This window comes from Etheostoma spectabile, chromosome 3 (assembly GCF_008692095.1).
Source record: "Etheostoma spectabile isolate EspeVRDwgs_2016 chromosome 3, UIUC_Espe_1.0, whole genome shotgun sequence".
NCBI lineage: Eukaryota > Metazoa > Chordata > Actinopteri > Perciformes > Percidae > Etheostoma > Etheostoma spectabile.
Genome location: NC_045735.1, coordinates 8,482,984 through 8,504,805, shown reverse-complemented (window position 1 = coordinate 8,504,805; position 21,822 = coordinate 8,482,984). Strand labels below are relative to the sequence as shown.

General features: G+C 39.2%; 1 protein-coding gene across 2 annotated transcripts in view; it reads left to right on the top strand.

Annotated features, from left to right (window-relative positions):
* The window catches only part of igsf11 (immunoglobulin superfamily member 11), a 123,873-nt gene that overhangs the window by 50,468 nt on the left and 51,583 nt on the right, over positions 1 to 21,822 (top strand). For both annotated transcript variants that reach the window (XM_032509914.1, XM_032509903.1), the window contains exon 2: positions 2,331 to 2,360. In XM_032509914.1, the coding sequence (XP_032365805.1) occupies positions 2,331 to 2,360 (30 nt within the window). The remainder of the gene's footprint in view (positions 1 to 2,330; positions 2,361 to 21,822) is intronic.

Here is a 21,822-nt window from a genome sequence, read left to right as displayed (position 1 = left end):
GTTGCTGTAGAATTTGATCTTGTCACAGATAAACTGGCTGGAATAGGAGTGAGTGCATGACCAGTTTCCAATATTATAAGCAACCTCTACCACATGGTATTTGCATTGGTAACACAAAACAGCAATGCTTAGGCATTACTTGTGTCAAATAGGTACCATAAGGACAAATAAAAGGGGTATGTATGGCTAAATTAGATTTGATTCTGTGAATCAATATACAGTATTTTGGACACATTTTTGGATGAAAGCCCCTGAATGAACTTGCACATGAACAACATTAGTGCGTGCTGTGCGTGTGTGTGTTGTGTTGTGTGTGTGGTGTGTGGTGTGTGGTGTGTGTGTGTGTGTGTGTGTGTGTGTGTGTGTGTGTGTGTGTGTGTGTGTGTCAGAAGGAGATTGTAAAGCTTATTTGTATGCCACAGCAGCTTCTTTTGTATCCAGGGCTCCTGTAGCCTGGGTGACCAGTTTCTATTCAGCCTGAGAGAGTCAAAGGTGTTCAGAATAGGACAGATCGTGCCAGTGTCTCCCCTTTCACGGTTTTGTAAATGGACTACATGACAATGAAGCAGTGTTCTCCATGAAATAAGAGATTGATTGTATGAAATTAAAAAGTATATTACTTATTTCCTGGTCTTGTAAATCAGTGATCTGGCTAAAGTAAGTCTGTTGTCTTGAGAATGTACTCTTATTTAGAAACATATGGAAATACACAGCTAAATTAAGGTTTCCAAGGAGAAGCCATGTCAAGGAATCCCATCCAAACCCAAAGAGCAAAAAGCTTTGATCACTGATGATAGCATTTAAAGCACTTTCAGGGAAGGTAAAGAATCTCAAACACACACTGTAGCTTATCAAAACGTTACCAATATATCTGGAGCCTGTGCTGGACCATCCCACTGAGCATATCCTGTTATCAGGCAGCAGTGTAGCAAGCATCTGTTAGCAGATGTAAAACCAACTAGACAACAGGTCTAGATCCAGCAGACATGAGCTGGTTGGTTCCAGTTCATCAGCTTAAGACTGAAAACCAGCAATTGAGGGTAGAGAGCTTCGGAGAATTGGGATTTTTTTTCGTTTTTTTCTTTTGGGGATTTTACTACTGGCAGTCTTAGCGAGCACAGTTTGGCACTGGGAGGCGTATACAACATTCATTCAAATTCCCAATTAATCCATTATTTATTATGTGTCAAAATGAAGATGCAAACAACTTATGCAAATATCTAAAAAGTATTTCCTGTTTTGTCCCGTGTGGCCAGTGAGCATTACCAAAGCTTTTAGCATGGAGCTGAAATGATTAATCACATTTTGCACTGTAACAATGTATCTGGTGTGCTTGCAATAATGTCTGTAATAGACTTTATTCTTTAATACTGTACCAGTGAACAATTAGGAGCATTGTTTGCTGTCATACACGCAGAAGTCAAATAGGTTAATTGCTACCAATTGTAATGATAATAGCAGTAAAAATAATAATGACGGCCTGTTATATGCAAGTCAGTGGTGCACATCCAGCTGCCATCTGAGTTTATTTTGGCTGGCAGAGAGAGATGCTTAGTTTGGGCACATTTCCTATTGTGAAGGAACTGATGGTGACAGAAAGATGTCCGATGTTTTTGAATGAATGCTCACAAGACAAGGTGATGATGCAAAATGTATTGCTGGTTTTCAATCTGAAAACCGGTGTATCTGAGCGTGTGTGAAGGCATGTAATGGAAATGCTTTTTTTGTGTCTGTCTCTGTTACAGAGGTGCATACAGTATGTGTGTGTGCACGTTATGTGGATGTTGACTTTTTTGGTGGATATGCAAACATGCACACTAATGCCTAGTTCCATGGAAGGATTTAATTAACTGTCCCCTGTCAGGGTAGATAATTAGTCAATAACACATGAACACACACACACACACACACACACACACACACACACACACACACACACACACACACACACACACACACACACACACACACACACACACACACACACACACACACACACACACACACACACACACACACACACACACAATTTTCAGACACAGTAGATAAAGTCAATAAGTTGCCATGCAAACACTAATGTTGAGACCAAAATGTATCTTGTGAAACAATTACTTGCTTTTCCAAGAACATGAAGTCTTGAGTGACACAACTCAATAGGCAATTATAGAGAGGTATTGAGGAAAGCTGCCTACAGGAACCAAGCATGGTGTGGGTCCTGACTGCCTACAGAGAGAAACTAATGTTGTCTTTGTTTGAATTGCTTCATGAGTGCAGCAGCACACTGTACACTCAGAACAGTAATTGTTTCCTTTTTTTTTTTTTTTTTGCAGGGTCAAGGTTTGATCTACACACGGGGAAAGGTAAAACAAAGTCTTTAATTCACTTAGCTTTTTCTCTATGGAATGATTTGATTGGCATTAGATATTTGCAATTATTTGTGTTCAGGTTGTGTGTGTGGACGGATATAGAGGCATTACTAGGCAGATTTGTGGACTAGTCTGTGCACATGCGCACACACAGATAGTTAGCGCAGCCTGTTATCCTAATCATGGGGAACATAAATGTGGATTATGGGTGTCTTATGGTATCAGTCATAATCACACACAAACACATACTGAAATACTCCAGCAAACATGCACCTGATGCAAAATAAAGAATGTAACTATTTGTTGATAGTATATTGACATAGACAAAATTATGTCTTGACACAAATGCCATATGAAAGATGGTAATTCTTGCTTAGCTGCTTTGCTTAGTTACGTTTTTGTTATTGATATAAGTTTCCTAAAATGACCCATGCTGTGTGTATTTTTGCATATAGTGTGTTTAGCTAATGACTCAACAATATGTCTCTCCTAATTTGACTAAAACTGCAAGAATAATACAATATCATAATTTTATTCTTACATTTGACAAAGTATTTAGTCTGTTTAGAGTGACAGTGATTGCCGTTTTGGGTTTTGCCATCTAGGCAGCAGTTGATCATTATGCCGATGGTGGACCTATCCCTTTTTGATCTATTTCTGGCAGATGGAGTCTGTAACGGTTTATGTCTGCGGCCTTCCCTCTTTAGAGCCCAGAGTATTTTAGTCCAGAATAATCCCCACCATCTGCTATCTCCGCTACTACGTTTTAGTGCTCAGTATCTCTCTAGTTTATTTCCTATTGCATTTCCTCTTCCTGTTTTTGCTATATTTTACAGTGACCCCTTTCAGCTGCAACTTTTAATTGTGATGACACTTCCTCTTCCATTCAGGCTCTCAATCTCCATTACTTTCCCTCTCCTTCCACCACTCAATCCCAATCTGACTGCTCATTCTTTTTCAGTTCTCTTCCTTTTTCCTCCCATCCGCTTTTCTATGATTTTTTTTTCTCTTCTTTTAACATTTGCTTTTTCTCTGTTTTACATCTCTGGATGTCTCTACACACTCTATTATGAGAAGCCACCTAGGTCAAAATGGAAGACTTCACTTCCACATATATATATACTGGTACTAAACACTTGCACTGACTACACTACATACTCAACTCCTCAGTGTTTCTCTCTTTATCCCTCTCTCTTTCCACACATATATACCCTCACAGCAATCAATCTCCACAAGTCTGTCAAATCCTTATCTGGGTTTCATGAACACAGAATATACCCTCTGGTTTTTGATTTGAAAGTCTGAAAAACCTATCCCCCTAGGAATGTATAGAGCACAACTGTTCCTCAGGATAGGCTTTCATCAGCCATTTTTTGGAAATATTAGTGTGTTCAGACCTTCCTAAGCTCATAGTAACTGCAGCTAGTTTCAAACAAGTGATTAACTTAATTGAGTTGCCCCATTCAAAGTTAAGAAATGTCTCGGCTATAGTACCATGTAAATCAGTTGCTAGGAAACATCTGTTGCACCATCCAATCAAAAGCAATCAACTATCTAAACAGGAAGTCAATTCAGCATCTTTAGCTGTAAAATAACATCCTAAAATAACAATTTTAGAAAGGAAAATAATACATTAAACCTACCTAAATTATATGTTTACTACATAACTGGCTATATCAATTCATTTATTTTAATGTAATTGGCAAATCCAGTATGTTTTTATAGTTTGAGGGTTATTGTCATGTCAGTTGGCTCAGTTTCAATATATGGTATTACTTACACCCTACAGTGGGGTAAATATTAACTAAAAAAATCTACATATGTACCACTTTTTGATGTAGTAATGTGTAAATCTACACTTATTAAACTCTTACATTATGACTTGGCTAACTTTTAAACTCACAAGTAGCTGGTGCAACCAGATACATGAAGGCCAGAATCAACAACCAACAAATTGGTGCTGGCCATGCTGCTGACAAAATGTAGCATATCATTTTCCACTCTTACAGGCTGCCAGCTCATTCACACTGCTTCACAATACTTTGGACAGGATGGAGTAGTTAATTAATGAAGATAGCAATGAAACAGGGACTTGTTGATTAGAAATCTTTGAACACTTCAACACTATACTTTTATTTACCTCCTAGATTATCTCCCTTCATGCATAATGAAATCAAAACAGATAAGCTTGATCCATATTCATTGTACAGTTAACTTGTGATCTGAATGCATGAGTAGTTTAGAGGATAAAGGGGCTTGTGACTGAAATCCCAACTTTAAAACAATTATTTGCTTGCTTGGAAAATCTCATTTGAATTATAGATGGCTCTCATTCTCCTTAAAGGTAGCAGTAACATGCCCTAGGAAAAGGCACTTGACTCCCAGCTGCTCAGATACAGTTGTTCTCTGGCATATGGTACATAACTACTGCAGAAATCCTCAAGTGTTTTGATTGTATCCCTCATTTCCTCTTCCCCCCTCTCTGACTGATGTTTTAAGACTGATGTTTTAAGTGAGGCTGAGCTCTTTGTCAAATGAATACAATTGAGAACATGACAACAACACTTCACCTAGAGCAGAGATGTTTGCATTTATAACATAAATTATGTCCATAAAGAGACATTCAGTGTGCATCATGTAAAGGGTAGAGTACAAGGTTTATTCTGCAATACACTGTGTGCCCCTGAGTGTCTCACAGCAATGACAACATTAGCCACCAAAATACAGACAGGTTTGACATCCGCACCTCAGTGACATAGTTGTCAGCCATGTACAACACATTTCTGTACCCGCACAGAGTTGGATTAACAATGACTGAATTGCGTGTGTGTGTGTGTGTGTGTGTGTGTGTGTGTTAGACAGAATGATAAAAAACAGTGACTCCTGTGTCAAGTGGGTATTTGACAAAGCCGGATACCTCAGATACCGATAATACCCAGAGATCATCATATTTTGGCTCGTCTGCTAATGACATCACCAAACCATGCACTCCACATGTACGTGATAACACGCACGCACGCACACACACACACACACACACACACACACACACACACACACACACACACACACACACACACACACACACACACACACACACACACACACACACACACACACATACACACAGCACTGATCATATCGTCATCTGATCCAAATCCATTAGCACTAGGAATCACAACCTTATCCACCCTCTCTCCTCCCGCAATTTCCGCCTCTTCCACTTCCTCCTCTCTTCTTTCCAGGATGTAACTTTCCCCATGTAGGACATTTCCTCTGCAAGCTTATCTGAAAATGACATGAACAGAAACAGTCGACCAGTGAGATTAAGTATTAGGTGTTGACTGTCCGGTGGGCATCTATGTTACAGCTTTTTAAGTGCCAGCCTCGCTTTTCACCACTCAGAATGACAAAATCATTTCTTATCATTTCACAGTCCTCTGAGAGCAGACAGTTATATAAAAGCAGATGAAGATAACTTCAACCACAGCTAAAGCTAATACAGACATCCTCTTGTGTTAAACCACCAGCATCTTGAGGCATCTTGACTCTCTGAAGGCTAAAGTTGTCCTCTAGGCCCATTTTGTTTTGGTTTCATTTAATGGTAATGAAGATGCTGTTTGAAATATTTCCTTTTTCTTCTGTCGTTTTTCTAAAGAACACCATTTACTTTCTGTGTGTGCATATGTGTGACAGTACTATGGATGCCAGCTGGGCCATTTATTCTAAAACTGCATGCCTCTCTACAGCTTTAAATTGCTTTGGATTGCTGTTAATAGCTATATTTCCCTGTGAGTCCATAATAAAATCTGCCATGATGTCATTCTTCTGGATCCTCACTGCTGCAATGTATTGTTTGGATTAATTGAACATTGTGCTCTAAGAATGTCAGTAATGAATATAAGGCTTGCAATCTGCTTGACTATTCGAAATGCTACTAATTGAAATTCTGAAAAGACAGCCCTGGCTAATCAGCTTAGAAATGTAGTCCACAGTTGATGGATAATAAAGAGCATCTTAGTGCTGAAGAGTCTATTACCACTCCTGTAATGAGAGTTCACAGAATATGATCTGAGGACAATGGAGTGATAGGGTGGCAGGCATGGATGAGTAAAGGGCTGCGGAGATGGCTCCCGTTGTTCAAAAAGAGGGGTAAAAAAAAGACAAACATCAAGTTAAAGGGGCCTAACACCTATTGCAAAAATGCAAGTTTGTAAAAATTAGTTTTTAGTGGACATTTAAAGGATGTGACTAATGTAACAAGGTGAGCTGATGCAGGGTAAAAGACTGATTATGGGTACTGTACAGGAATGAGTGCATGCATGTTCACAAATGCGTAGTAATCTTAATCCTGAATCAATTATAAGTTGATAACTCTAAGATACTAAAGCTAAGGTTATGTCAACAATTAACTCCTACATGTGTCTTCAAAAGTGTAAAAATATTTTGATTTTTAATATGATGTATTACAAGACACAATTTTGCCCTTTCTCAGAATGATGGCTAAAAGCTTGTTATTACAGCAGAAGATGACAGCCCCAGTTTGACCATGTATATGTCCAATATGGCATAAATCTAAACATAAACATAAAGTAAGGTAAAAGGTGGCTTTACATACCTTTTGATACATAAAATATTATATGTACCGTACACTGGACAGTATTTGTTTTAGTTATCATGACAGATCTTTCCATAATGCCACACCAAAGAACCTCACAAGTTCAAGCTCCAATAAAAGTAAGTTTTAAATGCTGACTACTTTGTTTCCTGCAGTAAACACCTCAGAGAGGCTGCTTTGTGGAGTAGAATAATGCATTTTGTTTTTGACATGATGTGTCTTGGGAAATCAGTGCGGCAGTGAGTACAGTTAACATCACAGTGCGTCAACGTGCTAGGATAACATGCCACAGGATGACTCTTGCTGGGCTGTCACTCATCTCTCTCTCACTTTCACTCCCTCTCATACTCTTTCTGACCTCCGACCTCGCCTTTCCACACACACAAAGTTTCCAAAGCCTCTGTTTATGACATAGACAGAGGTCAGGGCTGTGCAGTATGAGTAATGCCACAGTTCATACACGCACCTTTCCAAGAAGCTCACTACTGTGCTAAAAAGGACTTCCACGAGTGTGACATGTAATCTATCTTAAAGTACACAAGCAACCCTGACTCTTCTTACCTAAGAATGTATTTTGTAAAATCCTAATCTAATTAAAGTTGAAACAAACACCACTTGGAATTAACAGTGGAGTTATTGAAGGGTGTGATCAGATGTCCAATTTAAATTAACCTGTCCTTGTACTGACTGTCCTCACATTTGGCACTCCACCGGAGCTCCTCATGACACTATTTACACACAGTTTGTAAACTTTCTGACTTTTATATTTTGAAATGTGATACTATGATTTTTCCACGTATAGGAAAAACAAACTATGCAAAACTCTAAATATGACCACAGGTAGTGAACTTAAAGGAAGACTTTGAAATCTTGGCAATATGCTTGTTTTCTTGTTGAGTTAGATCAGAATATTTAAAACTTTTCCAAACATGTCCATCTGTTCGATACAAACCCACCACCAGTTAGCTAATGCCTAGTTCACGCTACACTAAATATCTGGACCCGTCACGAGGCAACAGGTAATGAGAGAACAAGTGACGGGTTGAAAGCAAACACAGCGGTAGGGGGACCTTTAACAATAGGAACTTTACTGTATGTGCTGCATTTGTAACATTGACCAAGTTGTTGTTACATCTAGAGGAAACGCGAAAGACGTGTAGTGACAGGCCGTTTTTTGAACACGTGCGCCAATGACAATGTTGACCACACTACTATTACTACTTTACACTATTTTTGCAGATTAAATACACCACAGAATCTAACACTGCCTTCTCTTCTACTCCATTCTCTTTCACTGTATTCTCTCAAGATGTGCCAAGAATATAATATATGTTAGCTCTAGCTGCTCTGCCCTCCAGCCACAGATAGGACTACTTTCTCTCTACATGTATAAGGTGGACAGATGCCAGCCACAGGAATGGAAGAAAAAGGGCACAGCCAAAGTCCCACTGCTCGTTACCGCCGACAACACTGTCATTAATCATCACACCTTCAAGTATCTAAGACCTGCATGATATGCAACTGAATTGGGTTCAAAGGGTAGCGTCAATTTAGTATGGATTTAGCGTTACCATGACAAAGTGATAACAGCGTGTGTTGGTTTTCAACAAGGTCAGTGACTGTGGTGCTATCTGTCTTTTAAACTAACATCTTTATTTTTTAACCAATACAGTATTGTTTCTGTTGCACATATTTTTTTATAAGCTAAACTCACATTTGCACAGTAGATTGTCAACACAAAACAATGTTACAGTGAGATTTGGATAATTTTTATCTGATATTTTTAGTTCTATTTTCAGATTGAAATATCTTTTGAGCTCCAACCTGAGGTGTGTATGAAGTGAGGTACAGATTGTGGCTAAGGGTGAGGTTAGGCCTTGGGCTTAGGCAATGGTTAGTGTCAGGCAGCTAATTTAGAAAGTGTTGTGTCAGAGTAATAGGAGCTAAGAGGAAACTCCTGATACATAACAAACACACACACACACACACACACACACACACACACACACCCTTCCTATCTCGCTGACTATCTGATACTATACCATTTCCCTCAATACAATTATTGTGAGTAAATGAAAGAAAAGTTATGTATGGAAGAAGAGGGGAGTAAGAGTGCTTTATGAGGACAGAAAACAAAAGTGGGGGAGGGGATCTAGTGAGTTTGGACAGGTGGGAAGAGGAGAGTTTAGTTTGTCTCTGATTGACAGAAAGAAGGAGGCAAGGAGTGCAAGAGGGAGGGAAGAGGGGTAAGCAGCTGTCCTTAGATGTCTGTCTCTAAAGGCTCAACCAGGAAGCATCTTAAGTTTCTCAACCTTGGCATTTGGACACCAAGGAGACTGCAAAGATGTGAAAACAAGGTTCTGAAATAATGGTCTACAGACAGAATGGAGACTATTCTCTGAAATCTGACTCATTCAAACGAAAGAAATACACAGGGCCCTGTTTTGATGATCTGAAACGCAAGTAGCTTTGTGGGCGGATCTCGGGCGCTGTAGCTATTATACCGGTGGGATAAATGACTTGCGCCCGACGCAAATCTAAAAAGGGTTGGTCTGAAGTAGCTACTTTACTCATAGGTGTGGTTTGGGTGTGACGTGCAATGAACCAATCAGAATGTTATTTCACATTCCCTTTAAAAGCAGGCACGCTTGTTCCATGGCAGATTGCTATTATAATGGTGGATTTGCTAGGTGCACGCTCTTAATATATCCATGGGCGCACGCCAGGAGCCTGCTGTTGATTTTTCTTTTTAATGAAATGTAAATAAAGAAATGTCACTAAAAGCAAGCACCCTTAAAATAGCATCTGAATGGCGTGCCACTAACTTTAGACTATAGGGTTTTCCTGGTTTGTGGTGGAATTGTTTTCTGAAATTCAAAATAGCACCAAGGAATGTTTGCGCCGGAACACGCCTTCTCTTTTTGCAGAACCGCCACTGGGAGCGCAAGGTCATTCCCTAATTTACGGACGTGAGTCTGTGGAAGAAAGTCTGCTGTGCGTTGGGTGCAAAAAGGAATGATACATACGTCAGTTTACAAAGTCAATTGCGCTAGGTGCAAGATAGGGCCCTCAATGTCTTTAAATAACAGCTCTATATGTTCCATAAAAAGTATAGTGCTTTTTAAATATGAATTGAAGAAGGGCATGGTCTGCTACTGTACAGCTTGTGCTGAGGAAGATTCACAATCTCATTAAACCCATTCAAGACCTATTATTGCATAATTTCAGAAATACAAAGCTGGTCAGTGGAAATGAGGCAGTTTTCTCATTGATTGACCTTTTGGAAATAAATTTTTTTTTTGTGTGCCAGAGGCAGCACCCTTCAGCCAGCATAGCAACACACAATCCATACTCCGACCACCTGGAGTGATTGTCATAATCCATCTGCCGAACACCCACCGGTTATTATTTCATTTTTTTGAGAGTACACTTTTGGACACTATTGCAATCACTGCTGTGATTATTTTACTTCAGTCTTGAAAGAAAAAAAATTTGAGAGAGAGCATGTTTTACTGTCATATTGAATACAGCTATAAAAATGAAATATTCTGTTCAAAATCAAGCAACACAGCCCCCTCCTTGAATATCAATGTGAATAACTGAATTTTAAGGTAAGGTCTTTTATATTACACATCTTGCATGTCAGATCTGAACTCATCTGATAGAGAATAACTCATTACTCAGCATACCAGCTTTCTTGTTACTACTTTTAGGTGAAGGCCACTGGATATATTTTATTTACACCTCTGTGAATTATTCAGGGAAAGTGTTTCTAGATGGAGCTAGCTTGCTAACTATCTACCAATGGTTGAGTTATTCTAATGATCCCCCTCTCTCCCATATGTATAAGTGGATGCCTGCAGGCTTTACCATCATCAGAATTTCTGGATTGAGAGCAGAGGATTTTCTTTCTGCAAAAAGTTGCTGCTTTAGTTGGGACTCGCACAGCGGGGAAAAATTCGGCTTCCCAAACCTCACTGATGTTCCAGTTTCATCTCCCCAGGTGTGTGAGGTGTGCAAGCATGCATGTGAACCAAATGGTCCATTTTATTTCTATGATGTGAGCATCTTCTATTTGTGCCTTTGTCCTGTTACATTTTCCTTGTGTGATCCTTTCCTGTTTTTTTAAATATATATATATTTTTTTTTACCATACTTCCCCCTGTCATTCTACTGCTGTTTGTTCCCATTTTTTTTTCATAACACCTCGTGTGTGTGTGTGTGTGTTTGTGAGTGAGAACAAGGCATATTTGTCTCCAACTGATCTTCTTGCCAGGGAATACCAAACTGTCAGATCTGACAGGACATTCAAACAATATCCACTTTAGAAATATCTGACTCCAAGCAGCAGTGGTGTTGCAGGTCGACAGGAAATTAAACTTTTGAAGTGTACGATGGGAATCGGCGGAAATCTTTTGTAACTAAAGTCTTAGATGTATAGCTTTTATTTTTCATTATAGCTCTAAAAGCTCTAAAACCTTTTGGCTTGGACTTTGGCCAGCTCCAACTAGGTCTTTAAAAACAGCACTCATCAGTCGCTCAGCGAATACTCCTACCTTCCTCCTCGCCACACACACACACACCGCTTTCTCTCCTTATTTTCTTTCCCTCTTCAAGCCTCCAAGAGTCCCTACTTACTTGCTCTGATCTTCTGAACATCAATCCCTCATTCCTCAAAGCAAAAACGAGGGGAAGGGAGATGACAAAAATGAGATGACAGATTACCTGCTATATATAGAGCCAGTCTTATGCCGCTTCTCTTATTCATCTTCTCCCAGCGCCCTCAAGACATTGGATACACCTTTTTAGTTAGCGACTGGCGATGCAAATAGACCCTCTTTCTCATCACAGCGCTCTTTGTAATTCAATGGCTTGAGCCACATGTTTTTGAAAATGGTACAGAGCCTTGCAGTGAGGATGTCATAGCAGGAGGGCGAAGACAAATTATCAGTGGGGTTGATTCTTAGATGGCCCTTGAATGGGAGAGGATTGTTGTTGCAGTGGTAAACCCCAGTTCACTGTCTTCAGTTTAAAGACGTAGACAGATATGACATAATCTTATTAGCTAAGGCAGTAAAGACAATCATGAATTTAAATTATTTTATCTTGGAGGGTGTTACATTTTAATACACAGTTTAAACACAGTTTTCATGTATACTTGTTGCACTTTTTTACCCATTGAATCATATAGTAACATGCATACATATCTATCGAGAGAGACAGATTTCCATGTACTATAGAGTAATATCCTCTGTTCCCTCCTATCCATTTGTCTGCTAAGTGTTCCTTCATATGGACTGTCAAAAAGCAGATTTATGCTCTCCTCGCTCTGGGCAACAATATTGTGAAGTATGGATTAAAACCACATTGAAAGGCCAGAGATAATCCCACTGTCTTGCTTTTTTTCTGTCTTCTTTCCTCTCTCTCTACCATCTCTCTCTCTACCACCCCACTCTACTTCCCTTTTTTCTCTTTATATTATAAGATTTTTCTATCCAGGATTTAGCCCCTGCTTAGAAGGTTGATTATTTGTATTACAAAACCAAGACAGCTGCCCTTTTTTATGCATCGCGTTATTATACTGTGTACTGTGAGTATATAGTATATCATTGTTAGTATGCTAGTAGGCACACAAAAGCTGTCTCTTACACACTTATACACAAGCCTCACTGCATATTTATTCATTCAAAAACATTGCTCCCTCTTTCTTTCTCTCTGTCTCTCTCTCTCTCCTCGTACACTTTCATCTTCTGTCTTGCTCATCACCATATCATCAGCATATTGCTGTGTCGTTCTCTTTCTTCTGTCAGAGTAAAAGCCTCACTCTCCTTTCATATTACCATTACGTACTTTAATCTTCACTGGAGAGAGGGAAGTAGAGAGTGTAAGAAAGAAGTAGAGGTGCGGCCCCCTTGGGATATAACTTATGTTATCGCATGTATGTACATCAAACCGAAAGGTAAGGCCACACACTAGACCAATCAAACCCTTAGCTCTAGCTCTGACTCTAGACATGAATAAATATTCTACATTTCCAATTGGACTTTTACTTCTTCTACTCACGTCTTTGCCAGTAGCATATCTTTACACATTTTTTATTTAGATGAAACGTAAAAATATGTGCCAGCGAGGGCAGGGAGAGACAAATTGGGGCCATGAAACGCTTCCTTTTCATGCTGGGAGGAGAAGGAGAGCTCTGTTAGCCTAGCTGACATTCCACTTAATTTGATTCATTACTGCATGGTGACGCTATTGTCGCCTCATGCAGGGAACTGGGCCATTGGTACAGCTTTGCAATATCCTGATCGAGGAGAGGACAGCCAACACAGTATGGGAAAAAAAAGTGAACTGATGTAGCTTTTTCCCGACCCCAGTCTTAACTGCAAATTGCCTTTTACCACAATTTCTCGCCAAATTTGTGAACCAATTGTGAGAGCAAATTGTGAAAACAAATTGTTAGTAGAAATTCAGTCCAACCAGAACCAAGCCCATGGGGTCCATGAAAGTTGAACTCAGCCAGCAGTATGGACTGATGCTGTGCAGCACATTATGGGTTAGAGGAGTGCTGTAGAGAAACAAATATTGGCTCTTCAGTCAAAGTTCATAAGATGCCTCTATAAAACAGCATGGGTTATACGCTTCTGCATTATGACACGTACCTACTTTTTAAAGGAAAAGGCTGGTGTTTTTATTTTCAATAAATCCCATAAAAACACCAAAATCCAACAATGTGTCTGTCAATACTTTCTAACTTAAGCAAACATTACTCAATCAGGAATAAATAATAATTTGATACTCTAGGGAGTATTTACGGCAGCAGGAAGGTGTATATGGGATTTATTCAAAATGATCTAAACGTGTGTTCATGATAATGAAGGAACATTTTTGCATAGGGCAACAGTTTAACTCAGTGTGTATTTGTTTGGACAACAATGGAGGCATATGGCACAGAGGAATATGATATATCAGGCTTTTTCTACACAGCCAGCACTTGTTAAAAGTAAAAATGTATTGATGGCTTTTCATAGGATTTGTAGAGTAAAAAATATGTATATCATCAGACGTAAAGGACAATACTGGTCACATTTTTGTGTTTAACTGTCCGGCAATAACTAAAAACACTAAATAAATGTCCCAATCAACCGACTTCCAGTTTTTCACCACAGACAACACGGTCACTGGGAGATGGCAGAGCAACATTATGTAGCTGTGATATCACTGACATATGAACAGACTCAGATGGAGAGCAAAGCACAATCTGTCTGTGTGACTTACTGTTCTATGACTCATACCGTATGCTTACGGACAACTGGTAGCTGAGCTGTTTTGGCCACAAGTTACTCACTTATGCTGTTTTAGTTCAAATACATAAGGAGTGATAAAGGATTAGTATCAAACCAAATAATCATGTGAAAACATTTACACTCATATTCACTATTGACATCTCAATAGGCAAAATGTGTTGTGGTTAGGTTTAATGGAATCATTTAGTTAACAATAGACTATAAAGAGTCTTCAGAGTGAGACTTTTTTTTACCGTGTAACAGACAATTCCAGATCTTCACTGTCACTACTGTAAATGTCCAGGAGTCACAACCTGTTTTATATGCGGCCTCCAACTCTTATTCAGTGAGCTGTAGGGAGCGGCTCCTTACTGATAGCCACACATCACAGGGGTTACCACTGCTGTTGATATATATGATTTTATTCATAAATAATAAATGCATATTAGCATACAAAACATGAACCTGCTCCTGGCTAACCTTATCAGCTAATAAAACACTCATTTAAATTAGTAGATATATTAGAATTTGCAGGTAAGAGAGACAGAGATGGTATCATTACTGTCCTGGTCCATTCTTACTCTCTACATTTCTAATGTCAGTGGTCTTGATTTTTACACACGTACACTCTCCTTGTGCACTGCTCCTTAAAAAAAAGAACAGAGAGAATGAGGCTTTTCTGTTCAGACCACACCATTTTTTACCATTCAATGGACTTCCTTCTTTATACCAGATGTTTTTTCCTTAAGGATTTCTACACAATGGGCTGCAGCTGTTAGCCAACAAACTATAAATCATGAAAGTCATGGAAACAAAGATGCATTTGAGTTTACCAACAGATTGGTTTGTTCAAAATGTTTGTTTGATTTTTTCTTACAATTGTGAATGAACTGCACATTTTAAAACCTTAACAAAAACTAATACTACCACCTGATTTTGTACATTTAAAAAAAAAAGGATTTTTGAGGGCATCTTTAGGCTTTTTTGAGAGTGAGCTGTCTACCTCCTTCCTTGCATCTTCATTCTAATAGACATCAGTGTTGAACAGAGTAAAAAAAGATTATTAGAAGAATATGAATTAGCCCCGAGCCTCTGGATGCATCTAAACCTTACTGTATGCTGGAAAAAGATCATTTTGATTGACGTGCAAATAATACATTTATTCATCATGGCTTTCATGCACCGCCACAGGTGATTTTAAATCCAGCGATCCACCAACTTCATCTCCCAAAACCCTGCTTTTCTCAGCTATAAATCATCATGTAGCCATAGGCCACTGAGCGCAGAGCAAGGTGACACTCGGCTACCAACACTGCTGGAGGTGGGAAGTAGAGAGAAAGAGAGAGAGAGGAGGGACCCAGATAAAGAGAGAGAAAATAGCAGTAGGTTAAGAAGAGGGAGGCGAGAGAGGGATAGTTTGAGTGTATCTCTTTGGCTGTCACAGAGGGAGGGAAATCTTTGATGTAAACTCTATTAGTATATGCATGTAGAGACACAGCTCAGACTTGAGTGAAACCCAGGATGGTTAATGCCACTGCGGAAAGAGTCGATCCTGGATAAAAAACTCAGAGAGACCACACTGCTCAGAAATGTCCAGTTCCTAGTACATGAGAAGTGCTGTGACACCATTAAATAAGTTTCCTTTACCCACTAGAGATATTATTTCTATGGCCTGCCTGGTTCTTAAAGTGACTATATGTACTTTGTCATTTTTCAATAATGATTATAAACGACCTGTAACAGCAAACCAGACTAACAGTGAAAAGAGCTTTTATTAATGCCTTTTCCTGGGTCTGATTTTTTTATTTCTTTTTTTCCACTTAAAGTAATGCGGCAGCTAGAACAGCTCTACAGCAACATATTCTGATGGGTCACGGATTTCTTTGTAACACCGGAAAAGCCTGTCTTTACAATGCACGATGTGATTGTACGTCAGTAGCCAGCATTACATTTTCTTCCTTTCTTTTAACCCCCATTTTTTAAATTTCTTTTCATTCTGTTTGCGGTGGCCTACTATTTTCTTTTCCCCTGTCCCCCTGTGTAAAGCGTCCATGGGTTTCATGAAATGTGCTATACTGGTTATATATAAATTCAAAAAAAGTAAAAATCCAATATTCAGATATTTTAGCCAATATATATTTAAAAAACTATGTTATGAGTGTTTGTCCAGTTTTTTTAAGTTTTTTTAATCTGTCTTTATAAATGCGGAGGCTGATAGATCTGCAAATGCCTAATATTGGTCAAAAATATCGGCTTGTTGATAATATCGGCTTTCCAATATATCGGTCAGGCTCTAAAATGCGCTATATGAATCTAAGTTATGATTGGTTCCTACAAAAAACCCTTAATGCTTTGGCCCGTGACACAGTGATACCCGGTTTAACTCACAACATCCAAAGTAGGCTAAGTTACTGTAAGAAACGCTTGAAATGCAACAATGCATATACAAATTATATATTGTAAATTAATGAGTTTCTGTCTGAGCAAAACACTCATCACAACTATATGACCTCACAGTAACACTAACTCAGTAATCCACAGTGGGCAATACAGCACTGTAAAAAAGCGGCTGCTAGAATCAGCCCAAACTGATCGATGTATATATAGCCACTTCAAAGAAATAGATTGGTGTGTAGGATATTTTTTCCCCACCTACAGAAGGTCATGGTCATTTTAATGTCTTTGCAGTTTGAACCTATGTAAAACAGTGAATAGCCTGTCTTAGCTCAGTTAAAGAAAGTCTTCGAACTAGTCTCTCAGACTGTGAAACACCTGTTCTGACTGGTTTTGATACCAACAAATTTCTATCTATCTAGGTTTCACTGTAAATCTTTGGTATTCTTGCAGGCAAATAAAAAGCTGGTTTTCACAATCAAGTATCTTAATGATCGAAATAAGATGTTATAACATTATAAATTAAAAATTAAAAGGGGTTTAATTTGATTAGTAGAAGTGTTTGTTTAGTAGTGTACGGACACACACAGTACAATACTCCAGCCCCAGTGACGACTTCAGTTCCCTTCTCTCTGCAAACCTTGTTTCTGCTCTTCGCCAAATTTGAAAGATCAGAGCAGTTCCTGAGCTTTTGTTTTATTTGCCAATACTTTAAGTTTAGGCAAAAAAAAAATCATGCTTCCGATATTACTTCTTCAGGTCAAAACATAGCAAGAGGACAAAAGTGTTTTTTCTCAAGTTAAATGAAGCTGCTTTGGTGTATTTGGAAATGTTTACATACGTGACAGGGATTTTTTTATATAATAGTTTGACATTTCGGGAAAAAGGCTGAATGCTGAATAAAACTGTATTCACTTTCTTGCAGAGAGTTGGTTGAAAATATCAATACCAGTCCCATGTTTCTGCAGTAAATATGAAGCTTACCAGCAGGTGCAAGATATATGAATGACAACAGTTGTTTGCAATTGCAGAAAGATTTAGAGTAAAATGTCTCCATTAGTCAGCTCTCAAATGTAAAGAGTTCATCTGAGTGGGAGCATTTTAACAGGGGAGTTGGCATACTTAACCTGGACTGGACTGAGTCTTATTTCATGGAAGATGGTATAGACAGAAAATCAACTGTCATTTAATCAATCACTAGCTGAAGTTTAATGACCCTTGCGAACATTTTCAGTCTCATACTTATCACATCTGAACTGAAATGAAGCAGACATTCTGACTATACTGTAATGGTATGAGATTGACCCAGCAGGCTCAGTGGGGAGGTTTCAGCACCATCATAGCTTTATTTCCTATGAAAGGGAAGCAGAGGAGGGTGAAGTTGGCTATTTATCAGCCCTAAACAAGGCTGCCCTTGTGCTGGGTTATGACAGAAGCACAACAGGAGGGAGAAAAGAAAAGCAATATAGGCTGTTCATCCACTGCCATCACTTTCTTCATACACAGCAGGAATGGCATATGTGAGTCAGTAGATATAGTGATATCATTATTCACAGGTATTGATTCACCTACATGTTTCCGATGTCATATACTTTATTGCATTGAGATAATAAAGCTAGAAGATCAGTCTTATTAACAGTAGTTTTATTTTGGCAAACATCATATAAACATCCTGGGTTACAGATGCTACCGCTGTTATTTCTTGTTCTCATTATGTGTACAGATTTCCGAGAGCTCCTTTGGGAAATATTACAAAACACTGTTGATAACTCAGTTAAAGAGTACTCAGTTTTTATTCTCACTCCCCATCGCATAACGTAAGGACGCCTGGTCAGGTGCCCTTGGTGGTGTTATTGACGCTAAAAGTCACCTTTAGCGTCATATCTAAACGCATTTTATCTAAAGGCACTTGGTCGGGACTATTTGCGTCAATTTTGACGGAGTTAGATTAAGGAAAAGGTTGTGGGTGGGCTTACGTTTCCATGACAAAGGGACGGTTGGGTTTTGGAAAAGAAGAAAGCGACGGTTGGGTTTAGGAAACACTCGGGACACGATCCCCGGTCTCCTGGGTAAAAGTCCTGTATTGTTTGACCCCCCCCCCCAATAGGGGTGGGAATCACCAGACACCTCCCGATACGATATCATCACGATACTTATGACATGATACAATATATTGCGATTTTAAACATATTGCAATATTCTGCAACATATTGCAATTTATAACCTTTCCAACTTCTAATTTTTCCCAATTTCAAATGTTGTCCACAAAAGGAAACTTTGTTCATCTGTTTTATCTAAAAAAGAAACATTTCCAATGTTAATATCACTTCAATGTTATTGCTGGAAAATGGGATTGTGAAGCAGAGAAATTGACCAACACCTATGTAATAAAAGATTGAAACTTGGCTCCTGTATATTGAAACACATTGCCACTTAAAATATTGCGATACTATGCTGTATTGATTTTCCCCCCTATTCCTGCCCCCCACCAACCGTAGTCGCGTAGCTTCTGCTCTCCCTGGTGCATTCTACAAACAAAATGAATGGCGCTTTTTGCATTGCTTTTGACGCTGACAGCCTCTGTCCAAACGTCTGTATTTTACCAGTTTGCAGTCAGAACCAGTTGCTGAAGCTGCTGCAATGATTGACTCCCATAGGAGAAAATTAAAGAAGCTCCTATGAGAGAGTTCGACCACAACGCTTCTCTGGTTCAAATACAAATTACTATTTTTTTCATTTAAAAATTTAAAATTTGTTTTAATCAAGTGAGAAAAATAATGCGAGCCACTGCTCATTCCTTTCCCCCCGCAGCATTTCTGTGACAGACTAACACAGACACACGGACGCCATGTGAGCAGTGATTTCCTGATGTCAGCTACAGATGGCCTGTGCCAAACCAGATTAATGGGGATATTGGGAAGAAAGAGCAACCATGCAGAGTCTGACACACAAAGTCCAAGTTCACACTGAAATCAAACTATGATGTGCAGATTTTAAACTCACATCGGAGTGATTGTTGTCACTGCTACAAACACTCAAGTGCTCAATTAGGCTAATTTGTCTGTGACATGCATGCTTTTCTCCAGAGGGATAGATTGAATGATGGATTGAGGGATGGAGGAAGAGATGAATGTATGTAGAAACCTTTTGTTTTTGTCATTGCCAACTCAGCATCACCTCATGCACCAGTTTCTCCTCACACATCACTTGACAAGGATGGAAGGACCAAGAGCAAGTCTTTATTTGCTCCCCACCCACTATAACTGGATCACTTGTGTTAATAATATACAGTACTGGTGTGGTGCTCTCTGAGGTTAGTGTCTGTCATATCGGAGCCCTTTCAGAGCACGTTTTCTAACTCAGAACTCTAGTTAGATACATAAAGAGAGCAGTGTTGCGGTGTCAGTGGACTACCCAACACACATGTACACACACAGACATACAGTCGTCTCTCTTGCTCCAGGCAGTTCTTCTGCTTGGTTTGCAGTGCTTGTTCTCTTGTTGGCTAAATAGCTCTGGGTAGCCTCTCCGGTTAACACTATGATAGCAACACTTAACTCTCCTTCTCCTCAATGCATCGCCCATTGCTTGGCTATGATGCAACTTTTTTTTGATTCATTCAAAGACCACGGATGCTGTTTGCTTTGCAGATAAAGCTGTACAGATGTGTACACACATGCACACCCACAGACACCCACACAAGCATGCACAAAATTGTGTAAGTACACACTACTAGATTTTTCTCATAACTATTGTAGCTTTTTGAGCTTGAGTGACAACTTTCACCAGAGAAAATCACACTTGATCCCACCCACAGTACTGCGGTTTCAGTGTATTTCAGCTGTAATAACTAATAACCAGGATGTTTGTTTTAATTATACTTAATGGGAGTCCTGATAATAAAGCGTAATAATTTTCTCAGCTGCAGTGTCTGCATCTTGGGAATATATTGAACATTCTTAGATGTATATTGAATCCATATATTCTGAGTGCAGTCTCACAAGCTCTGTGGTAAAGTTTGCACTTTAAGCAGCGACTTGTCATCACTTTGCATGTGCTTAGGTTTAGTCCCATAGCTAGCAGATGCTGGAGTTTATTTGTAGCCCGTCCCTTGCTTGGTCTCCCAATACAAGAGAGATAATGTGTAAATTGTGCTTTCAAGTAGTCTTTTTTTTTGCAGGATGTAACACCATGCATTGCACTGATAGAAAGCTGAGGTGCAGAGTACCTTATTATAAAGCACCAACTTCAAAGGAAAGGTTAAATAAACAATGGAGTGACATTGGTTGAGAGAATTATTTCACCCCTCTTTCACAGATGTTTTTCTTTCGGTTGCTTTTTTTGTCCCTGAAGGAAGAAGCGGAAAGTCCGACCCAACTGCACGCACTGCTGCATTTTATGTGTTGGTAGAAGAAGGCATCTACTCTGAGCTGCTTGCTTTGAGTATTATGTTTTGCATAATTATACACTCACAATAAAACTGGGAGTGAAAAGGGTCTTATATTTGCTTCTGGATATTGACATCTGGCTGTGCAATGGAGCATTTGGTCTCCCCCCCCCCATATATTTACGTGTTGTCAATTTTATAATCAATAAATTTCATGTCTGTTTGTGAGATTGCACACTTATGACAAACGGTTGTCAGAGTAAATTATGTCAGACGTACACCAGACCCGCTCTTGAGATGACATACGGTAGAGTGCAAGTTTACACAAAATACATAGCATAGTGTTTTAATTATGTGATTATTTTAGTATTTTAAGCAAGCCCATTAAAGTTCATACAAATATCACAGATTTTGTTTTATTTTGGCAGCTGTTTTTCTCGTGAAATGAAATCCGTGTTTTTCCCCATCATTCAATTTGTCTGGACCCTTACTAGACATTATATGTCATGATTATAATGAGAAGTACAAATCAATGTCTGTCAAGCTAAACAAGGCCTAGCCTCCTCCCAGCCAGCTTGTGGTTGGACAGTCTTGTAGTGAGACTTTGATACTTTACAGTGTTTTATTCTGTCCTGTTGGATGTTTTGGCAGTGTGGCTCCACAGATTGTGACCTGACCCAGCTGTTCAGCAGCCCTGTCGTGCTTTGTGTGTCTGTGTAGACCTGGATGAGCCGTGCACTGTGTGATGTCAAGCGTGTAGTGGGTCATTCTGCC